At 35.8% G+C, this 17,435-nt stretch overlaps 1 protein-coding gene across 11 annotated transcripts in view; it reads left to right on the top strand.

Moving 5' to 3' along the window:
- The first annotated feature begins 496 nt into the window (after positions 1-496).
- CCDC181 (coiled-coil domain containing 181) overlaps positions 497-17,435 on the top strand; it is a 40,341-nt gene continuing 23,402 nt past the window's right edge. For 2 of the 11 annotated variants that reach the window (XM_058310091.1, XM_012527429.3), the window contains exons 1-4: positions 497-611; positions 6,233-6,369; positions 8,619-9,569; positions 11,348-11,494. In XM_058310091.1, the coding sequence (XP_058166074.1) occupies positions 6,253-6,369; positions 8,619-9,569; positions 11,348-11,494 (1,215 nt within the window). In that variant the 5' untranslated portion in view covers positions 497-611; positions 6,233-6,252. Of the gene's footprint in view, positions 713-4,130; positions 4,434-5,355; positions 5,783-6,229; positions 6,370-8,618; positions 9,570-11,347; positions 11,495-17,435 lie in introns of those variants that run through there. The other 9 variants (XM_058310089.2, XM_071207563.1, XM_004464175.3 and 6 more) reach the window with 9 other exon arrangements.

Here is a 17,435-nt window from a genome sequence, read left to right as displayed (position 1 = left end):
GTGGATAGTACCTAAAATGCCGTCATCTGTCACCCCAACCTAGAATTCATCTTTCTTTTCCTTTTTATCATAAATATGACGTTTAATGGGATCTGAGAAAATTCTAGTTGACTGTTTTGACATGCCTGAAAGCTGAACAAAAATCCAATTTCCTTTGAAAACTTTCTTGGGTAAAGAAAATTTTGGTTTTGACTTGGAGAGAAAAAAAGCTTCGGGTCAAAAACTGGTAATAAGCGATCTGACGACCTAACGAAAAATGAAACATTAACGGTGATAATAATATTTACAAATATTTCTAAAGGTTTTCCTAAAAAACTTCCAAATCTGGCGAGAGATAGTTACACTTTGAAAAATTCACAGGCCAGGGAGCGATCTTTCACGATTCGCTACTAACGGACGCAAAATTCGTGGAAGACGCGCGGGTTTACTGGACGTATCCCAGGAAACTGCAACCAACAGGCGGATGAGCCTCCGGAGGGGCGTGTTCGCAGGCTATGACTGCGCCTGCGCGGGTCCACCCTGCATGGCAGTATGAGAAGCCCGGATGCAAGACTGAGCCTGGCTGTTGCCATGGCAGCCCGGTCTTGGCCGCAGCAGGAGAGCAGGAGCAGGTGCTGGGATCCCTCTTGCTTCATCGTCAGAGTTTAGAAAGAGAAGGAGAGGAGAACCTCTCTGGCCTTCTCTGCGACCCCAGCTGCTGCATCCTCCACAGGCAGGAGGGGACATAGCGGGAGAGAAGGGAAGGATGATTGTGGAGATATTTATTGTGGGAGAGCTGGTAAAGAGATAAATGTGTGCTTTTAGCATGAAGAAAAGATGGATAGAGCAGAGAAAGAAGAGCCCTCCAATTGGTGCCTTACCTTTCCGGGTCCCGGGGCCTCTGAGCCTGACTGAGCGGGGGTTGGGTGGAAGCCTGGCAATGCCTTGGTTCACTGTGTGTGAGGGAAACCCTTCTGAGAGTACCCTAGACTCTCTAAATCTTCGTCATATTCTTTCCCCTCTCAAAGTTCTCGAACATGGAAAGTAGTGATTTTGTTCCCTGGGGAAATTTTTTATTCCTGAAATGTTAGCTTCCTTGAAGAGATGATGGTATTTAATTAATTGATGGAATCTTGGGACCCTTGATACAAATTATAAGTATCATCTAGTATTTGTAAAATATTTATTTGTGAGAGATTATGACTCTAACAGTTTTACTCATGAGATGGCAATTTTGTCAAGATACATCAGAAAGAATGGGTCAGGTGGTCTCTGATGTTATGAATTAGCTTTTGCTTAAGTACTTATTTTATATTAAAAAACGTTCTCTTTGACATTCTTTCAATTGTCTTAGATTTTTAAAAAAGCATATGTTTAAAAGGCTATGAGATAAGACTAGATCCAATGAATCAGATTAAACTATTTTTTAATATTCTGAATCCTAAAGAAAGTTATCAAAATTATGTATACATGTTGATTTAGTTTAGACTTACTAAAAGATCTGCACTCACCTACCCTGGGGATTTAGCAGGAGGAAGGAATTAATTTGTGTCTCTTCTTATAGTTCTATATTAAGAGGTTGAATCTGTTCTAAGCCTCTTATATTGATGTTTACTGATGATAAACTTTCAAGTTTAAATGTATGAAACTCAGTAAAATAAGGAATCGTGCTAGGTGATTTGGTTTCATATAAGGTGCCTTTTTGTTCTAACATGTTGACTATGTACCTTATAGACAGATCCCTGGGGATGAAGATTTTAAAAACTAAAGGGGATTGGATATCCTGTGACGCATTTGAAAAAGGCTTAAGGGACTTGGGGTAACAAGTACTTATGTATGTTCTTTGTTTACATTGGATCCAGTCATGAGTTTCTGGAAGTTACAGGAAAATAATTGCACTTCAGATTTGTTGCAATTTCATTTACTATTCAGAGTTACTTCAACTAAGGCTTTTTTTCTTTTAAATCATGTATAATAGTTATGTTTTAATGATAACATGTTTAATAAGAAACATAATGTGTTTATTATTTAATTAAAAATTAAATAGTTTTTCATTCTAACAATGAGTTATATTACATAAACATCTTAAAATAATAGCTTTAAAGATTCCTGGTCTGAAAAGTAAGCTGATGATCCCAAGGAATTTGTAACTATGGAAACTATTATTATTTACGTGTGCATTTTTAGTTTATTCTATATCATTCATGGTACCCCTCAGTTTTGATTGGTAGTTAGATAGCAATAACGGCTTATGTGATTTAGCCTGCCTTGCAGCTAGGCGTAGTGGTAAATAAGCCCACTCTGAAATTTTTTTTTTCCTCTCCCCTTCTCTGCCCACTCACCCCCCCAGTTGTCTGCTTTTTGTGTCAATTTGCCGTGTGCTCTTCTGTGTCCACTTATATTCTTGTCAGTGGCACCAGGAATCTGTGTCTCTTTTTGTTGTGTCATCTTGCTGCCTCAGCTCTCCGTGTGTGCGGTGCCACTCCTGGGCAGGCTGCACTTTTTTCACACTGGGCAGCTCTCCTTATGGATGTGTACTCCTTGCATGTCACTCCTGCGTGGCACGGCACTCCTTGTGCACATCAGCGCTGCGCATGGGCCAGCTCATCAAACAGGTCAGGAGGCCCTGGGTTTGAACCTGGACCTTCCATGTGGTAGGCAGACGCTCTATCCATTGAGCCAAATCTGCTTCCCCACTCTGAAATATTAATTTGTTTTTTCCAGGTCACCTGAAAATATTGTCCTCAACCTCCAGTTTACAAATAATTGAAGGCTTACTTTGAGTCCTTTAAGAAAATCTATTATGTTCTTAGTATAAAAGAAATATCTAACAGGAATTATATTCCAATTAATACTTTATAAGTAATAATGATTATCCAGTGGAATAATTAAGTTAATTAACATTTAGTGTTCTAACACTAACTTTGTCTTGAGTGGGGAAGGGAATCAATATCAAGAAATATCTAATGGAAAGATTATATTTTAATGAAATTGACTTCAGAATGTCTTTTCTTTTTTTAAGTCTTGAATTTCATTATTCAGACACTGATGGTTTCTTTTAGATTAAGTTTTATTATGGTACTATGCATTTGTTTGCAAACTCCTGTTCTTCATAAGTTGATACTTCTTAATTTTTATCTTAAAGAAATGAGAGAATCTTAAGCATTAAAAAAAACTTTAAGGATCATCTAGCTCAGCCATTTGTCTAAAACTTTAATCTCCTTTAAAATATTCGTGTCACAGTCATCTTTCAGGCTATTTATAAACATTTCCTATGACAGGGAACTCAACTTCTATAGGTGCTCATTCCACTTAAGGAGACTTTTGAAAATGTAAATTTTGGCTTATATTGTGCCAAAATTTGCCCCTGAGTTTCCAACTGTTGATAGTTGTTTTACTCCCTGAAATTATACAAGTCCAATCTTCCTTCATATGGCAGCCATTTAAATACTGTAAAGCCTTTTCATGTCTCTTGTGAATTTTCTATTCTTTAGACAAAGCTTGCTAGTGTTTTCATGTATTCCTCAAAATCAGGTTTTGAAAATATTTTGTTCTCATACCCACCTCCTTTTTTCCTTGTCTTTTATTCCCCCCTTTCCTGATTTGCTAGTCTCTGAATATTCCTATTTGCCTTTTGGTTTTTAAACCATAGTGCAAAAAACCAGACACAGTGCTTCATGTATGTCCATATCTTGTGCACAGTCTCAGCTTTAGAGCTCATTTACATTTTTGTATCCTCTTATTCTTTTAACTTATTTTGAACCTACTATTCACTAGAGCCAGTTAAAATGTTTTTCACACTTAATACTGAAAAGCTTGATCTTTTCCCTTGTTTAGTGCTTGTGCATCTAGTGGAAAGATGTTTCCCCACATCCTTTCACTGTCATTTAAGGGCGAACAGTGGAAGGGAAAAAATGTAAACTTTACTTTAGTTAAATTTGTACCAGGTTAGGTAGTCTGACCAAGCGTGTGGGAGAGGAAAGTGAAGCTCATGACTAAAACAATGCTCGTGGATAATTTATTAATTTAAGCATAATATATGTCATTTTATATTTTTTAAAATGTGCCTTAGTCTCAAATGCTCTTTTTTTAAAAAAAAAATTTACTTTGTTTATTTCTCCCCCTCCCACCCGCCCACCCTGTTGTTCACGCTCACTGTCTTCCCTGTGTCTGTTCCTTGTGTTCTCTCTGTGTCTGCTCATCTTCCTTTTAGGAGGCACCAGGAACTGAACCTGGGACCTCCCATGTGGTAGGGAGGCACCCAATCACTTGAGTCACCTCTGCTCCCTGCTTGTAGTGTCTCTCATTGTATTTCCTTGTTGAGTCTCTTCACTGTGTCATATCGTTGTGTCATCTTGTTGTATTACCTCGCTGCACCAGCCTGTCGCATCAGCTTCTTGCTCATCTCCTTTAGGAAGCACTGGGAACCAAACCTGAGACCTCCCATGTTGTAGGTGGGTACCCCTCTTGAGCCACGTCCACTTCCCTCATTTGCTGTTGACGTCTGTACTTTCTGTTTCCAAAAAGGACTTTAGCTACCATATTCTTAGTGGAAGAGTAAGAGAAGGAAAGAATAGAGATAGGGTCCCAGGTATTTGGGGCCTTGAAGATATGATTTCTATAATTCCTTTGAAACTGGAGCTAAAATTCTATGTAAATTTAGAGAACTTTTCTCTTTTTTGTTTGCTATACTGTATATTTCTACCTATGGATGTTTTATGGTATTTAGATCTACATGAATACTTTCCCTTAACCTTTTTTTGTTTGAAAAGATAAGACATCAAACTGGTCCCCTTACTCCTTCCAAACTTTTCTTCATAAATATCCTTTCTGTCTGACAACACTGGGCAATACCATGTTTGAATGTTCTTTCTCATGCTGTTCTCTTTGCCTGGAATAACTGGTGAACTCTCTTGTACTCAATATTCAAAACCTATCACAGCTTCCCTTGATAGTTCCAATTTTAGATAGAATTAATTGCTTTTTTATTCATCTTTCCATAGTCCTTTATACATAAATTGTATTTACATTTGTCTACATTAAGGTGTGTTATATATGTTTGTCTTTTCTACCCTACTATGAGCATCTCAGGGCATAGGTCTATTTTTAAAATTTTCATAAGTGTGTGTGTGTGTGTGTGTGTGTGTATATATATATATATATATATATATATATATATAAAATATATGAACATAGTAGGTGTTCAACGGATATCTACCAAAATGTATTTTAGATGCATATCTGTATATATGTATTTATATTTTGAAATTATGTTCATACATGTATATAGACATATTATAAGTAAAGACTTATTCTTATATTTTAAAAGTTATACACAAAAAATTTAGCAGAGATAAGAACTAATCTCCAGTTACAGGTAACTTTAGCTTAGTTTTTTAAAAATGACTGTACTTATATACCATCTTTACAAACATTTAACTTTCATCTGATATCCCTATTTACTGTCACTGTCTTCCAAATAGTATCACAGTTGTTCTCGTTTAATAAAAAATATATTTAAGTAGTTTAAAATAGATTGACAGAAGGTTGGCTTCTGTGGAAATCAATATTCACCATAATTGAAAATTAGCTGTTAACTTGGTTAAAAAGCTCTCAGATCATAAATTATAATTATACTATGTAGCATTATATAAATTACTAGGAGGACTGAGAAACTGAGGCTGGGAATTGATATAATTATTTTTATTTGAACATGAGAAAATGTGAGACTAAAAAACTGAGTCACCTGCCCTGACCTGGACAAGGAGTTTTGATGACTGTCAGGGGATGTAGAATCCTTCAGGTAGGTCTAACCTATTTCTCAAAGCGCAGTGAGAATAACTCTGATGATTGATGATTAACATTTCAAAATGTGCAAAATTATGACAAAAAGTGTGAAGCCATATAAATGTAAAAGATTAAGAGGAGAAATCCAATATAAGTAGTTGCAAGTCTCAGACACTCTTCTTATCCACCATTGTTAGTGTCCTTGTAAATTAGGGTTACAGGAATTATGGGGATGTGGGAAGGTTGTTAGGAATGGTCAACCTAGGGAAATGTCTGGCCATTGCAAGTCTATCCATTAGGATAGGTAGATACGTTTATTTTTAACATTCCATGCTTTGTTGTTGCTTGATCATGAAATTAATAATGCATCATCTTGACTCTTACCTCCAACGTGTTACTCTTAATACTCTACGCCACCCTTGAAGTTTTCATAACATGTGCCTTATCTTTTTAAATTTTATAGCAGTATTCTTTAACAAAAGGAAAATGGATGAAAATAAAGACATTGATTCAAAAGAAAGTGGAGAATATGAAGATGACTTTGAGAAGGACCTGGAGTGGTTAATTAATGAAAAAGAAAAAAACAGTGTCAGCATAATAGAGGTATATATAAATTGCAACAGTATTCATAATAATCGCATTAGCAAAATGCTCTGCAATTCCTGAAGAGTTTTCACATATATCATCTCACTGAAACTTCACAAAATTCATTTAATATACTGAGGGCAAGTATCATTATGCAGTGAAGAAGACAAATGGGATGGATGACTTGAAAAAGACAATGGAATCAAAAGTGACAGTATTTCTAAAATGGCTTTTAAGTGGGAGCTACACTTATCTTTAACAGAACAGTAATCTTTTTTTTTTTTTTTTTAATTTTTTTATTTTTTATTGACTTTGTAATAATATTACATTAAAAATATATATGTGAGGTCCCATTCAACCCCACCCCCCCACCCCCCCTCTCCCCCCCCCCAACAACACTCGTTCCCATCATCATGACACATCCATTGGATTTGGTAAGTACATCTTTGGGCACCTCTGCACCTCATATACATTGGTTCACATCATGGCCCATACTCTCCTCTATTCCATCATGTAGGCCCTGTGAGGATTTACAATGTCCGGTGATTACCTCTGAAGCACCATCCAGGGCAGCTCCATGTCCCGAAGACGCCTCCACCTCTCATCTCTTCCTGCCTTTCCCCATACCCTTTGTCCATTATGTCCACTTTTCCCAATCCAATGCCACCTCTTCTATGTGGACACTGGATTGGTTGTGTCCATTGCACCTTTATGTCAAGAGGAGGCTCAGATTCCACCTGGATGCTGGATGCAATCCTCCCATTTTCAGTTGTAATCACTCTAGGCTCCATGGTGTGGTGGTTGTCCTTCTTCACCTCCATCTTAGCTGAGTGTGGTAAGTCCAATAAATCAGATTGTAGGTGCTGGAGTCTGTTGAGGCTCAGGATCTGGCTATCACATTGTCAGTCCAGAGATTCAAATCCCCTAAATATATCTTAAACCCCAACATTAACTGCACCTCCAGCACATTAGCATGAAAGTCTTATGAAGGGAGATCCCATCTGAGTCCAGATTCATCACACATAAACACCATCAGAACAGTAATCTGAATGAATAGATGAATAGAGTCAGAGATAGATACCCAGAGGGATAAAGTGGAACCAAAGTTTCAGGGCAGGAAGGGTGTAAAATCCAAAACAGAGGGTAATAGAATTAGAGAGGCGATGATGATACATTGTTTCATTTCTTTATTCATTCAACAAATATTAATAACTTACTATGTGTCAGTCTAGGTGCTGGGAGCCAACAGTGATTAAAGCAAAATGCTTTCATGGATCTTATATTCTAGTGGATGACAACAGTACTCTCTTTCTTTGAGGCTGGTGGGTAAAGTGGATGACAGTGCTAGAGACAGGAATAAGGTGAAGATCTCATTGCAAAAAAGTGGCTGTTTCTCTGCAGTGTATTTTAAAAAGAAAATAAGTGAAAGTCAAGGGAGAATTTAAAAACAGATACTATAACGATTTATCAGATTGAGAAGAGAAGGCGATCACCAAGAATGACCTGTGAGCAAGTAAAAGAGCAAGGGGATTTTAGGGAATTTAAGGGAGCTTCAAGTACTAGCTCACCAAAGAAATGTTTTCAGAGGGAGAGAATTAGCTGAGAAAGTGGAATTAAAATTTTTTTTTTTACTGTAAAGCTCAGTTATCTGATGGGTGATTAGCATGTGTTACTGGAGTCTCCGATAATAGTTGAGGGAAAAACTGATCTAGAGATAAAAATTGACCTGGAACATGGATATAGATCCCACAGTCAATAGCAGCAAAATAATCTGAAAAGATTATAAGAGGCTCAAATGATTATGACTTGACCAAAGGAGTGACCTTATAATGGTTATAGGAGAAAGGACTCTACTTATAGGGAAAGAAGCTTTTTTGAAGACTACAAATATTACAAGGAGAAACCATTTTAGAAAATTATTCCCTGAAAATGTAAAGGGAGGAAAATTTTGTAGGGGGAAACACTAAAATAATGTGTTATTGATAGTTACCTTTGATGATTAACATAGAAAATTAAAAAGCAAAGTAGCACTTGGTAACTTCAAATTCAAATTTAGAGTTAATTTTCCCTGAAGCACTGTTGTAACATATATGTCTTTCTCTTGGTGTGCTTATGAGTAACTTTTGAGTGAGTAATGCTTAAATTTTACCATTCATAAAATAAATTAGATGAATAGGAAAATCCATTTTGGATTGTCCACATTTAAATGGAGAAAGAGACTCAATTTTCACTGAAAAAGAGAACTTCATTACTTTTTTTTTTTTTAGATGGCTTGTGGGAAGGAAGAGAATATTAACAAAGAATTAAAAGAGAATGAAACAGAAATAGAGTGCATCAAACAGCTTTCTGATCCTGACAAATCTTTGAAGGATGAAGTTTCATCAAAAAGAAATGACTTCATTTCTGTACCAAGTATTCAGCCTTTTGATCCCATATCAGATTCAGATAGTGAAAACTCTTCCCAGGAATCCAAACCGGAAAGCCAGAAAGACTTGGAGGAGGAAGAAGATGAAGAAGTAAGGCGATATATTATGGAGAAAATTATACAAGCCAACAAGCTTCTACAGAATCAAAAACCTGTGAATGATAAAAGGGAACGAAAACTTAAGTTCAAAGACAAATTAGTTGATCTGGAAGTTCCTCCGCTTGAAGACAAGGATACTCATAAAAATTATTTTGGAAATGAAAATAGCATATCTGGAAAACTGTCACAGTTATGTATTTCCAATGAATTTAGACAAGAAAATGTGCTCCTTTCACTTACTGATGGAGGTTGTGAAGAAAACAAAGATAGGAAGATATTAGTTGAGAGAGATGGAAAGTTTGAACTTCTGAATTTACAAGACATTGAGAGTCAGGGTTTTTTACCCCCCATTAATAATGTTAATAGTACAGAAAATGAACCTCTCCAATTGTCACCCAGATCTCCCAATTCATCTGTCAATAGTATTAAGAAAGAAGAGCCTGTAGCAAAGATTCATGCTAATAGTCACTCATTAACAGGAGAACCATTGACTTACATCCCTCAGCCACCACCCAATCCCAAGACTCGTCCAAACTCTGCTGCCAATTCAGATAGAAGTAAACCAAATGGGAAACCTAATCACAGGACACAGTCTGCAAATACATCTCCGGTGACCTCAACATACTGCCTTTCTCCTCGACAGAAAGAACTGCAAAAACAGCTTGAACAAAGAAGAGAAAGGCTAAAGAGAGAGGTGAGAACATAAGTGGACAAGATATTGAAAGCAGAGTATTTCTTCATGTTTTATAAGTGCAGTAGGAATTAAAATATCAGAGTTGTTGAAGGTACTGGAGATTTTTGCTTCTTTGTTTTATTTTTCTCTACTAAAAGTAAGTGGTTAAGTGTTAACTGTTAAGAGTGCATATTTCTGGAACAAATGCTGTAATTACCTTGATCCTTTCTTGTATCGCAAAGCATAGTAATAGTAACGAATGAACTGTGCTATAAGAGCTCAAGGAGTCTGTCTCAGTGATGACTTCATCTAATCCTTTCATTTTAAATGTGAGGCTCAGAAAAATTAAGTGACAACTGAGCCATCTGGATATGAGATAGGTGAAAATCAGATGTCAGATGGAAAAATGAAGTCACAGAATTGTTGAGGTTTGGGAGTCAACAGGTAGACTTGGATTATAATTCTCTTACTTGTGTGTGTGTGTGTATGTGTGTATGGTATTTCTACCACACCTACAATTCCTTGATTTCAAGGAAGGTTTTAAGTGCCAGAGCTACATTTTTTAGTTGGTTACAGGTTACATATCTTATCTCCAGCAAAATATTTGCTGGGTTGGACTTTTAGACTCTGTCTCTCTATGCTGAGGGCATCATTTCAGTGTTAATCTTTGACAACCATGTTGTCTGTGCTTTGGCCAATACTTTTTGTGTAATATACCCAAATATTCCCTCTGGAAAGATAAGCATCTGATCATATTGTATGTATTCATACAAGGTATCCAGAGTCCTTTTGGTAAAAATAAATAAAATTTAATAATAATAAATTCACATTTTGATATAATGTAGGCTTCTTTAGGGGTCAGAAAATAGTTGATAGATATATTTAAAGATGTATTTTATGCTCTTAATTTGTAGAGATTTTCCATCCTTCCCTTTTCTTTTCTTCAATCCAAAAAGTATTGGAAGGGTTTGCTATATTGTCAAAATGTAAGGAAAGTACTTTGAATTTCATTATTTAAAGAAAATTTAAGCATGGATTTGTATAATTCAGTTTATTTAAATGTTAAGATGTTAATATTGGAAGAGACTTAACAGCACAATAATATGACACCATTTTACAGATGAGAATACAGAGGCAGAGATTAAGTAAGAGGCTTGCCCAAATTGACACACTGTGATCACAGTAGGATTGCTACTTTATCTGCTGACTTCTAGTTTGGTGCTATTTTCACTACACCATGCTGCTTTGTTCCCAGTAAATATTTTATAGCTCTACATGACTGGTACCTCAGGTGCACATGGTGTCCTCTTCTGGCTTCTCAGTCCCACTTTCACTTTGCCTATAAGAGCCCAGTAATCTGGATTAAAGCCTAACCTGATTCATTGATGCCACACTTTAACTTAAGTAACATCTTGAAGACATCTTATGTATAATGGGTCCAAACCTACCATAATGCAGACTAAAACCAAGAACATATCCAAATAAACATGTTCAGTCTACCACAATACAAAAAAGTAAGCTAGGAAGTAAAGGAAAGAGCCAACATGTTTCTCAGTTGCATGTATGCATTGTGCATAAAAATAAATATAGACTTTATCTCTATAATTTAATTTATCTGAAAATCTTCATTTTGTTTTCCCCTAAACAACTTAGAGGTCCAGTTTTTTTCAGGAGGAAAGTTTTAGGGGCAGGGAATCCTAAGCTCAGATCTCAAAAAAAACTATCTGTACTCAGAAAACTCATGTGCAATCTTCTTTTATTAATCTTTCATTAATGTATTTTGGAAATCTTTCCATTAGGAAGAACAACGGAAAATAGAAGAAGAAAAAGAAAAGAAAAAAGAGAATGACATGGTATTTAAAGCATGGTTGCAAAAGAAAAGAGAGCAAGTCCTAGAAATGAGGAGAATTCAGCGAGCAAAGGAAATAGAAGACATGAACAGTAGAGTAAGTAAAACTTATCTATGAAAAATAATTTCATACAGATATGAAAACTACATTTATCTGGAGAGGAAGTCTGAATATCAGACCAAGAGCCCATGGAAGAAGTAGAAAAAGTGATCCAAGAATAACCTTTGTAAAAGATGCAACATGTTACAATTAAGTTCCAGTAAACCTTCAAAAAAATCAGATAATTCCTATTTTATGCAGACTTTCATAGCACAGAAAAAAAATGAAAATTCCTTTTTTCAAGATAGTGTAACTTTGAAATTCAAGTAGGACAAAACATACAAAAACCTCTAGACTGGTCTCACTTAAGAGTAGAGATCTAGGAATCCTACATAAAAGCTAACAAATTAAAAACATGTTATTTAATGTTTTTAAATTTTGAAACATACAAAAATTATCCATTTGAAACATTAAAAAAATATATATATATATATAAAGTAAAAATTGATAATCGAACCCTTAGATCTTCCAGTCTCATCTCCCAGTGATATTCACTTTTTATCAGTGTGGTGCAAATCCTTCCATGTCTTACAGCTATGGATATTAATTTGAATATGAAAATATTAACATGTATACACACATTGATTTTTTAAAAGAATGAGAGCATGCGAAAAATTATTATGCAACTGGCATTTTTTTCACTTCTTCATGGACATCTTTCTAGGTCATTACATTTATAGTTCTCTCTTCCTTTCAAATGGCTGCCTGGCATTCCACTGTTAAGAGATAATTAATTAAATTATCCATTGAGGGTAGTTTAAATTGGTTCCAATATTGTGCTATAAAAAGAATGCTGTAGGGAATATCTTTGTTCTGTAGGAAAACATCAATCTTCAGGAGGAGAGTTTCTTAAAAATAGGGCCTATGACTTATTAAGTGTTTAGAGTAAAGTTTTTGGCTAAATATGCCAAATTACCCTCCCAAAAGTTTATAACAATTTATAGTCCTTTCAACAGTATGTGAAATTGAACGTGTACCTGCATACTGACTAAGACAGTATCTAGTTTATCTGAAATTTTCTTCAAAGTAATAATATACTTGTGCAGATATAAGCAAGTATTTGCATGCATCTCTATTCTTCTGTGAATATCCTGCAGTTTTTTCAATTTTATTTTTCTTATTGAATTGTATATTAGAGATTTTAATTCTTTGTCATATCTATTGTGAATATTTTCCCAGCCTAAAAATGTCATGTTTAAAAAAAATTATTATGCCATTTGTAGACATTTTTAGCTCTTAAACCTTGGGACAGGCAGTAACTTTGAAGGCAAGACAGAAAATCCATCAACAAAAAAAGGACATATTCTTAAACTTCACTGAAGGAAAATATGCCATACCAAGCAGAGTTTAGTTTAGTAAGGAAATTATGGATCAATAATAAAAAATCTATTCATTTAATTCATCACACCAATAGGTTTATAAAAAGAATATGATTATCTTGAAAGACACAGAAAAGGAATATATTAACATTTAACATAATTTATTTTTAAAAATTCCTAATAAAATATGAATTATATTATAAAGACTATCTTGGGAAACTACTGTGATTCCTCTTGAAGTCAGAAACAGGTAAGACTACCCTCTACACTAAATAACTATTATAGGGAAGCAGATGTGGCTCAACTGATAGAGTATCCACGTACCATATAGGATGTCCAGGGTTTGGTACCCAGGGCTTCCTGGCCCATGTGGTGAGCTTGCCCACGCTCAGTGCTGCTGCGCGCAAGGAGTGCCGTGCCGCGCAACGAGGTGTGCCCTGCAAGGAGAGCCGCCCTGTGTGAAAAAAGTGCAGCCTGCCCAGAAGTGGCACTGCATACACGGAGAGCAGACACAGCAAGATGATGCAACAAAAAAGAGACACAGATTCCTGGTGCTGCCTGACAAGATTGCAAGCAGACACAGAAGAACGCACAGTAAATGGACACAGAGAGCAGACAATTTGGGGGGGGGGGAAGGAAGGGGAGAAAAATAAAAAAAAAAACTATTACAGGAGTGATAGCTAATGTGTGAAAGCCAGAGGATGAAAGGAGATATAAATATTTACAAGGTGGCCGTTTATATTATACATATAGAAAAATCTATAGTCTTTCTATATTCCAGCAATAACTTCATAGAAAAATATAAAAGGATCCCATTCACAATAAAATATGAATATATAAGTTACTTTGCACTAAACAGGAAAGTACAAGACCTGTATGGAGAATGTAAGGCAGCTTTGTAAGGGACCAAAAAGAAGACTTTTGATAAAGAAAACAATATTCACACACAAATGGACTAAATATTATAAAGATATAATAATTCCTCCAAATTCATCTATATAATTAATGAAATTTCAATTAAAAGCTGATTAGGATTTTTTATTTTGTCACAATTGTTAGTGACAATTGTTACTAAAGCAATTTTTGCTTTAATAATAATAATATTAAAGCAAAATTTTTCAGTTTCCCATTTGAAAAAAATGGGTGAAGGACATAAATAGTAAGTTCATATATGAACAAATACAAATGGCCAATAAATATAGAAAGAAGGGTGCAAACTTCTAGAATCAAAGAAATGCAATTTAAAAAATTCTTCATATACTCAATAAATATTTATTAACTACTTATTACATGACAGAAGGTGTCCCAGGCACAGAAATATAGTCCTGAGCAAAGTTAGGTATGGTCTCTGTTTGAAAGAGCTCAGTCTAGTAGGGATTTAAAAATAAATAATTGTAACATAAATTTATTATTATAAATAATGATGAATGCTGTGAAAAAAGGGGAGATATGAGAGAGTATAAAGAGGGAAAGAACTGCTGCACAGGAAAGGATTTTCTGACATTTAGTAGTAGAAGTGATACAGGCCATGGTTGGGAGGAATTTGTTCTAGGCCAAGAGAACATGTAAGAATTCCCTGAGACAAGAAAGAACTTGGTGAGTACGTGTCAGATTATCTGAAGAAGTGAGCAGGCACTACTGAGGATTTTGTATTTTATCCTATTATGGGAAGCCATTGAAATTATTTAAACAGAAGAATGACATATAAGATATGTACTTCTACAAGATTACTTTGACTGCTGTTCTGTGCATGAATTGTGTTGCAAGAGCAGATAAGGGAGAACAATTAGAAAACAGATGCAGTTGTATAGGTGAGTGTAACATAGGAGGTCAAGCCCTGGCAGGCTGACTGTATATTTTGATATTCCAGAGAAACCACACCAAGGCCAGCAGAGGTCATGCTGTTTAATACTTACAGAGCCTGATGACGGCCAGTTGGGAATACTATACCATCCACCAAGTATCCAGAGCCATTCTGTTCTGTAGTACTACTTTGCGCATCTGGGTGGTTTCTTCATTTAATAGTTGGATTGATTGTGCAGTGTCATTTAAAGCATTAGTAGTATGGTTGCCTAGTACTATGATAGCTTTTTCTCTTCATTCTGTGCCTATAATTACCCTTGCAGAAGGGCTCATGATAAATATGTTAACTGCAGCACAAATGCACAATGTTAGGAAGTGAATGTTGTGTATATATTCACACTGGTTTACTTCTCTAGGGAAAACTTGGCAAAAAGTTTTAATAATTCTTGTCTGTATTATTGTAGTCATTTTCATGAGTTGCTGTGCTCCCTATTGTTGCTGTGGCCTCTGTGCACATTGTGTCAATGCTGTAACTGCTCAGCTATTGCGGAAGATTTAACAGGCAGACTGTAAGTTGGAAAGAGCATTGGGGTGGAGTGTAGGGTAAGTGGACACAGAAATGCCCTTTCTGTAACCCTAAAGGCATGGAATGGGGTAGGGGTGAGCTGGCCATCAACCCACCTACTTAACAAGAGGAACAAGGTGCAGAAAACACCAAAAGTACCTGCTGAGATTATAATCATAAGGTCTAATAATTACTAACCAGGGGGTTGATTTTCCTTGCTGCTCCTTACACTGTTCACTACCCCGCTGCTGCTTAATGGTATATAACCTCAGTGTACCTGGTGGACAGTACAGTATCTCCCAGCTGGCCGTCATTGGGCTTTGCAAGTAATAAATAGCATGGCATCTGCTGGCCTCCTGTGTGGTTTCTCTGGAATATTGAAACAAACGGTCATCCTGCCAGGACTTGACCTCCTGCGTTACAGTGAGGAATGATGGTGTTTTGGGCTAGAATTCTAGCCAGTGGAAAGAGAGATGTGAGAAATTTGAAATATATTTCGGAGTATTAATGAGGGAACTTCATATTGATTACATAATGTGTTTGGGGAAGAATGTGCTGTAAAGAGAATATACCAGATTTCCGTCCTTAGTTACTTGATAGATGATGGTGCCATTTTCTGAAATATAGGGAGTAGTAGAGAAGATATTGTTTTGGAGGGAATTATTATTTCAGTTTTAAACTTGGGCCTGAGGTACCTACAAAATATTCAGGTGAAGATGTTGAAGATCCATTGAGGAAATCTGTCTAGAGCTTAGGAGAGAGGTTAGACCTGGAAATATTAATGGTAAGATGAGTGATTTCAGAGATGGAGCAGATTGTAGGAATGTAGTTTAGGTATAGGAGTGGGTGGCACGTGCGGTAGAGAAAGTACAAAAGATGAGAAAATCAAAGATCTGTGAGGCTGGATGTTGGATGACTCATCCATGTAAATATAAACATTACTTGGTATTAGGAGGGAGAGAAACACTGAGTCATGTGCCAGTCTCAGTTAAACGAATGGGGAGTTAGAGTAATAGATTAAAAAGAGCCAAAGGTTTACGTATCCAAGGAGCATGGATTTATATACGAGTGTAGAGGAATACCATTCTGAAGAGTTACAGGGGAGCAAAGAAAATATTAACATCGTCACCTGACCTCGAGAGTACTTGGGGTTATCACAGAGAGAGTGGTGTCTACTTGAGAGAGCAAGCTGAACCTTAAGGGAGAATCAGGATTTGGGTAAGAACAGTAAGTTGTATGCCAGAAGACTCTTTCGTGGCTTGGAAGAATGGAGAATGTTTAGGAGTTTTAAAAACATGCATTGAAAGGAAATTACAGAGAACCAACTAGAAAGGTTTATTAGTGAGGGAAGGAATTTGGGATTGAGTAGGGGAGAAGTACAGCACATTGCTTTAGTGACTAGGAGTATAAAAGACAGGGGCAGCTTATGTTTCAGTGACCAAGGAGAGCACAGCTGTAACTGCATTGCTGTAGGATTCCCAGAGGTTGATGACATTTAGCCTAATGTAATTTTTTATTGATCATTTGTAAAAGGCATACTTTAGTGTTCTATTTGGAGATAATCAATAGTAACCTTAAGTTGTATCTCTGAAAACATGGGCCATATTGAGCATTATTTCAAAAAAATATTTTGTGTAAGAAGACATCAGGCTTATTTATTTTCTTTTTTCTTTTCTTTTTGCTACAATTCAGATTGTCTCACATAATTGATTTTGAGACTTGTGTCATAGATTAATATTCTGAAGTATTTTTATGAACTTCATCTATTGAAATTGAGCCACAGTGCAATTTAGTAGTTAATTAATATGGTTTATTAATACATTGGGTAAATAAGTACATTTTGTTGATTATTTCTGTGGGACATATTTTATAATGTGAGTCATAGTTTCCAGAATGTATCTTTAGAATATATAAGTAGTGGAATGACCTATTTTATAATGGCTGAAAAACAGCTTTTAGGTGATGAAATTTTTATTGCCATATTAGGAGAAATAGCTAAAACTGTCTTTTCCTTGGTATGAACGTTGCCCCTCTTGCTCAGTGATATAGGTTAATGGTGCATGTTTGGTGTATGCATGTACACACATATGCAAATATATATGTATGTATAATTTGCAGAGGTGTATAATTGTTGGAACATAAAAATACAGACATTTAAAGAACAAACTAGGAAAGAAAAAAGTGGGTATATGTATTTAAGGCCAGTATTTTGAAAAAAGGGAATACATATATAATACACACACACAGAGTT

This window comes from Dasypus novemcinctus, chromosome 13, assembly GCF_030445035.2.
Source record: "Dasypus novemcinctus isolate mDasNov1 chromosome 13, mDasNov1.1.hap2, whole genome shotgun sequence".
In the NCBI taxonomy this organism is placed as follows: Eukaryota; Metazoa; Chordata; class Mammalia; order Cingulata; family Dasypodidae; genus Dasypus; species Dasypus novemcinctus.
Note: the sequence above shows the minus strand (reverse complement) of the source record. Positions and strands in the feature narration are given on the sequence as shown.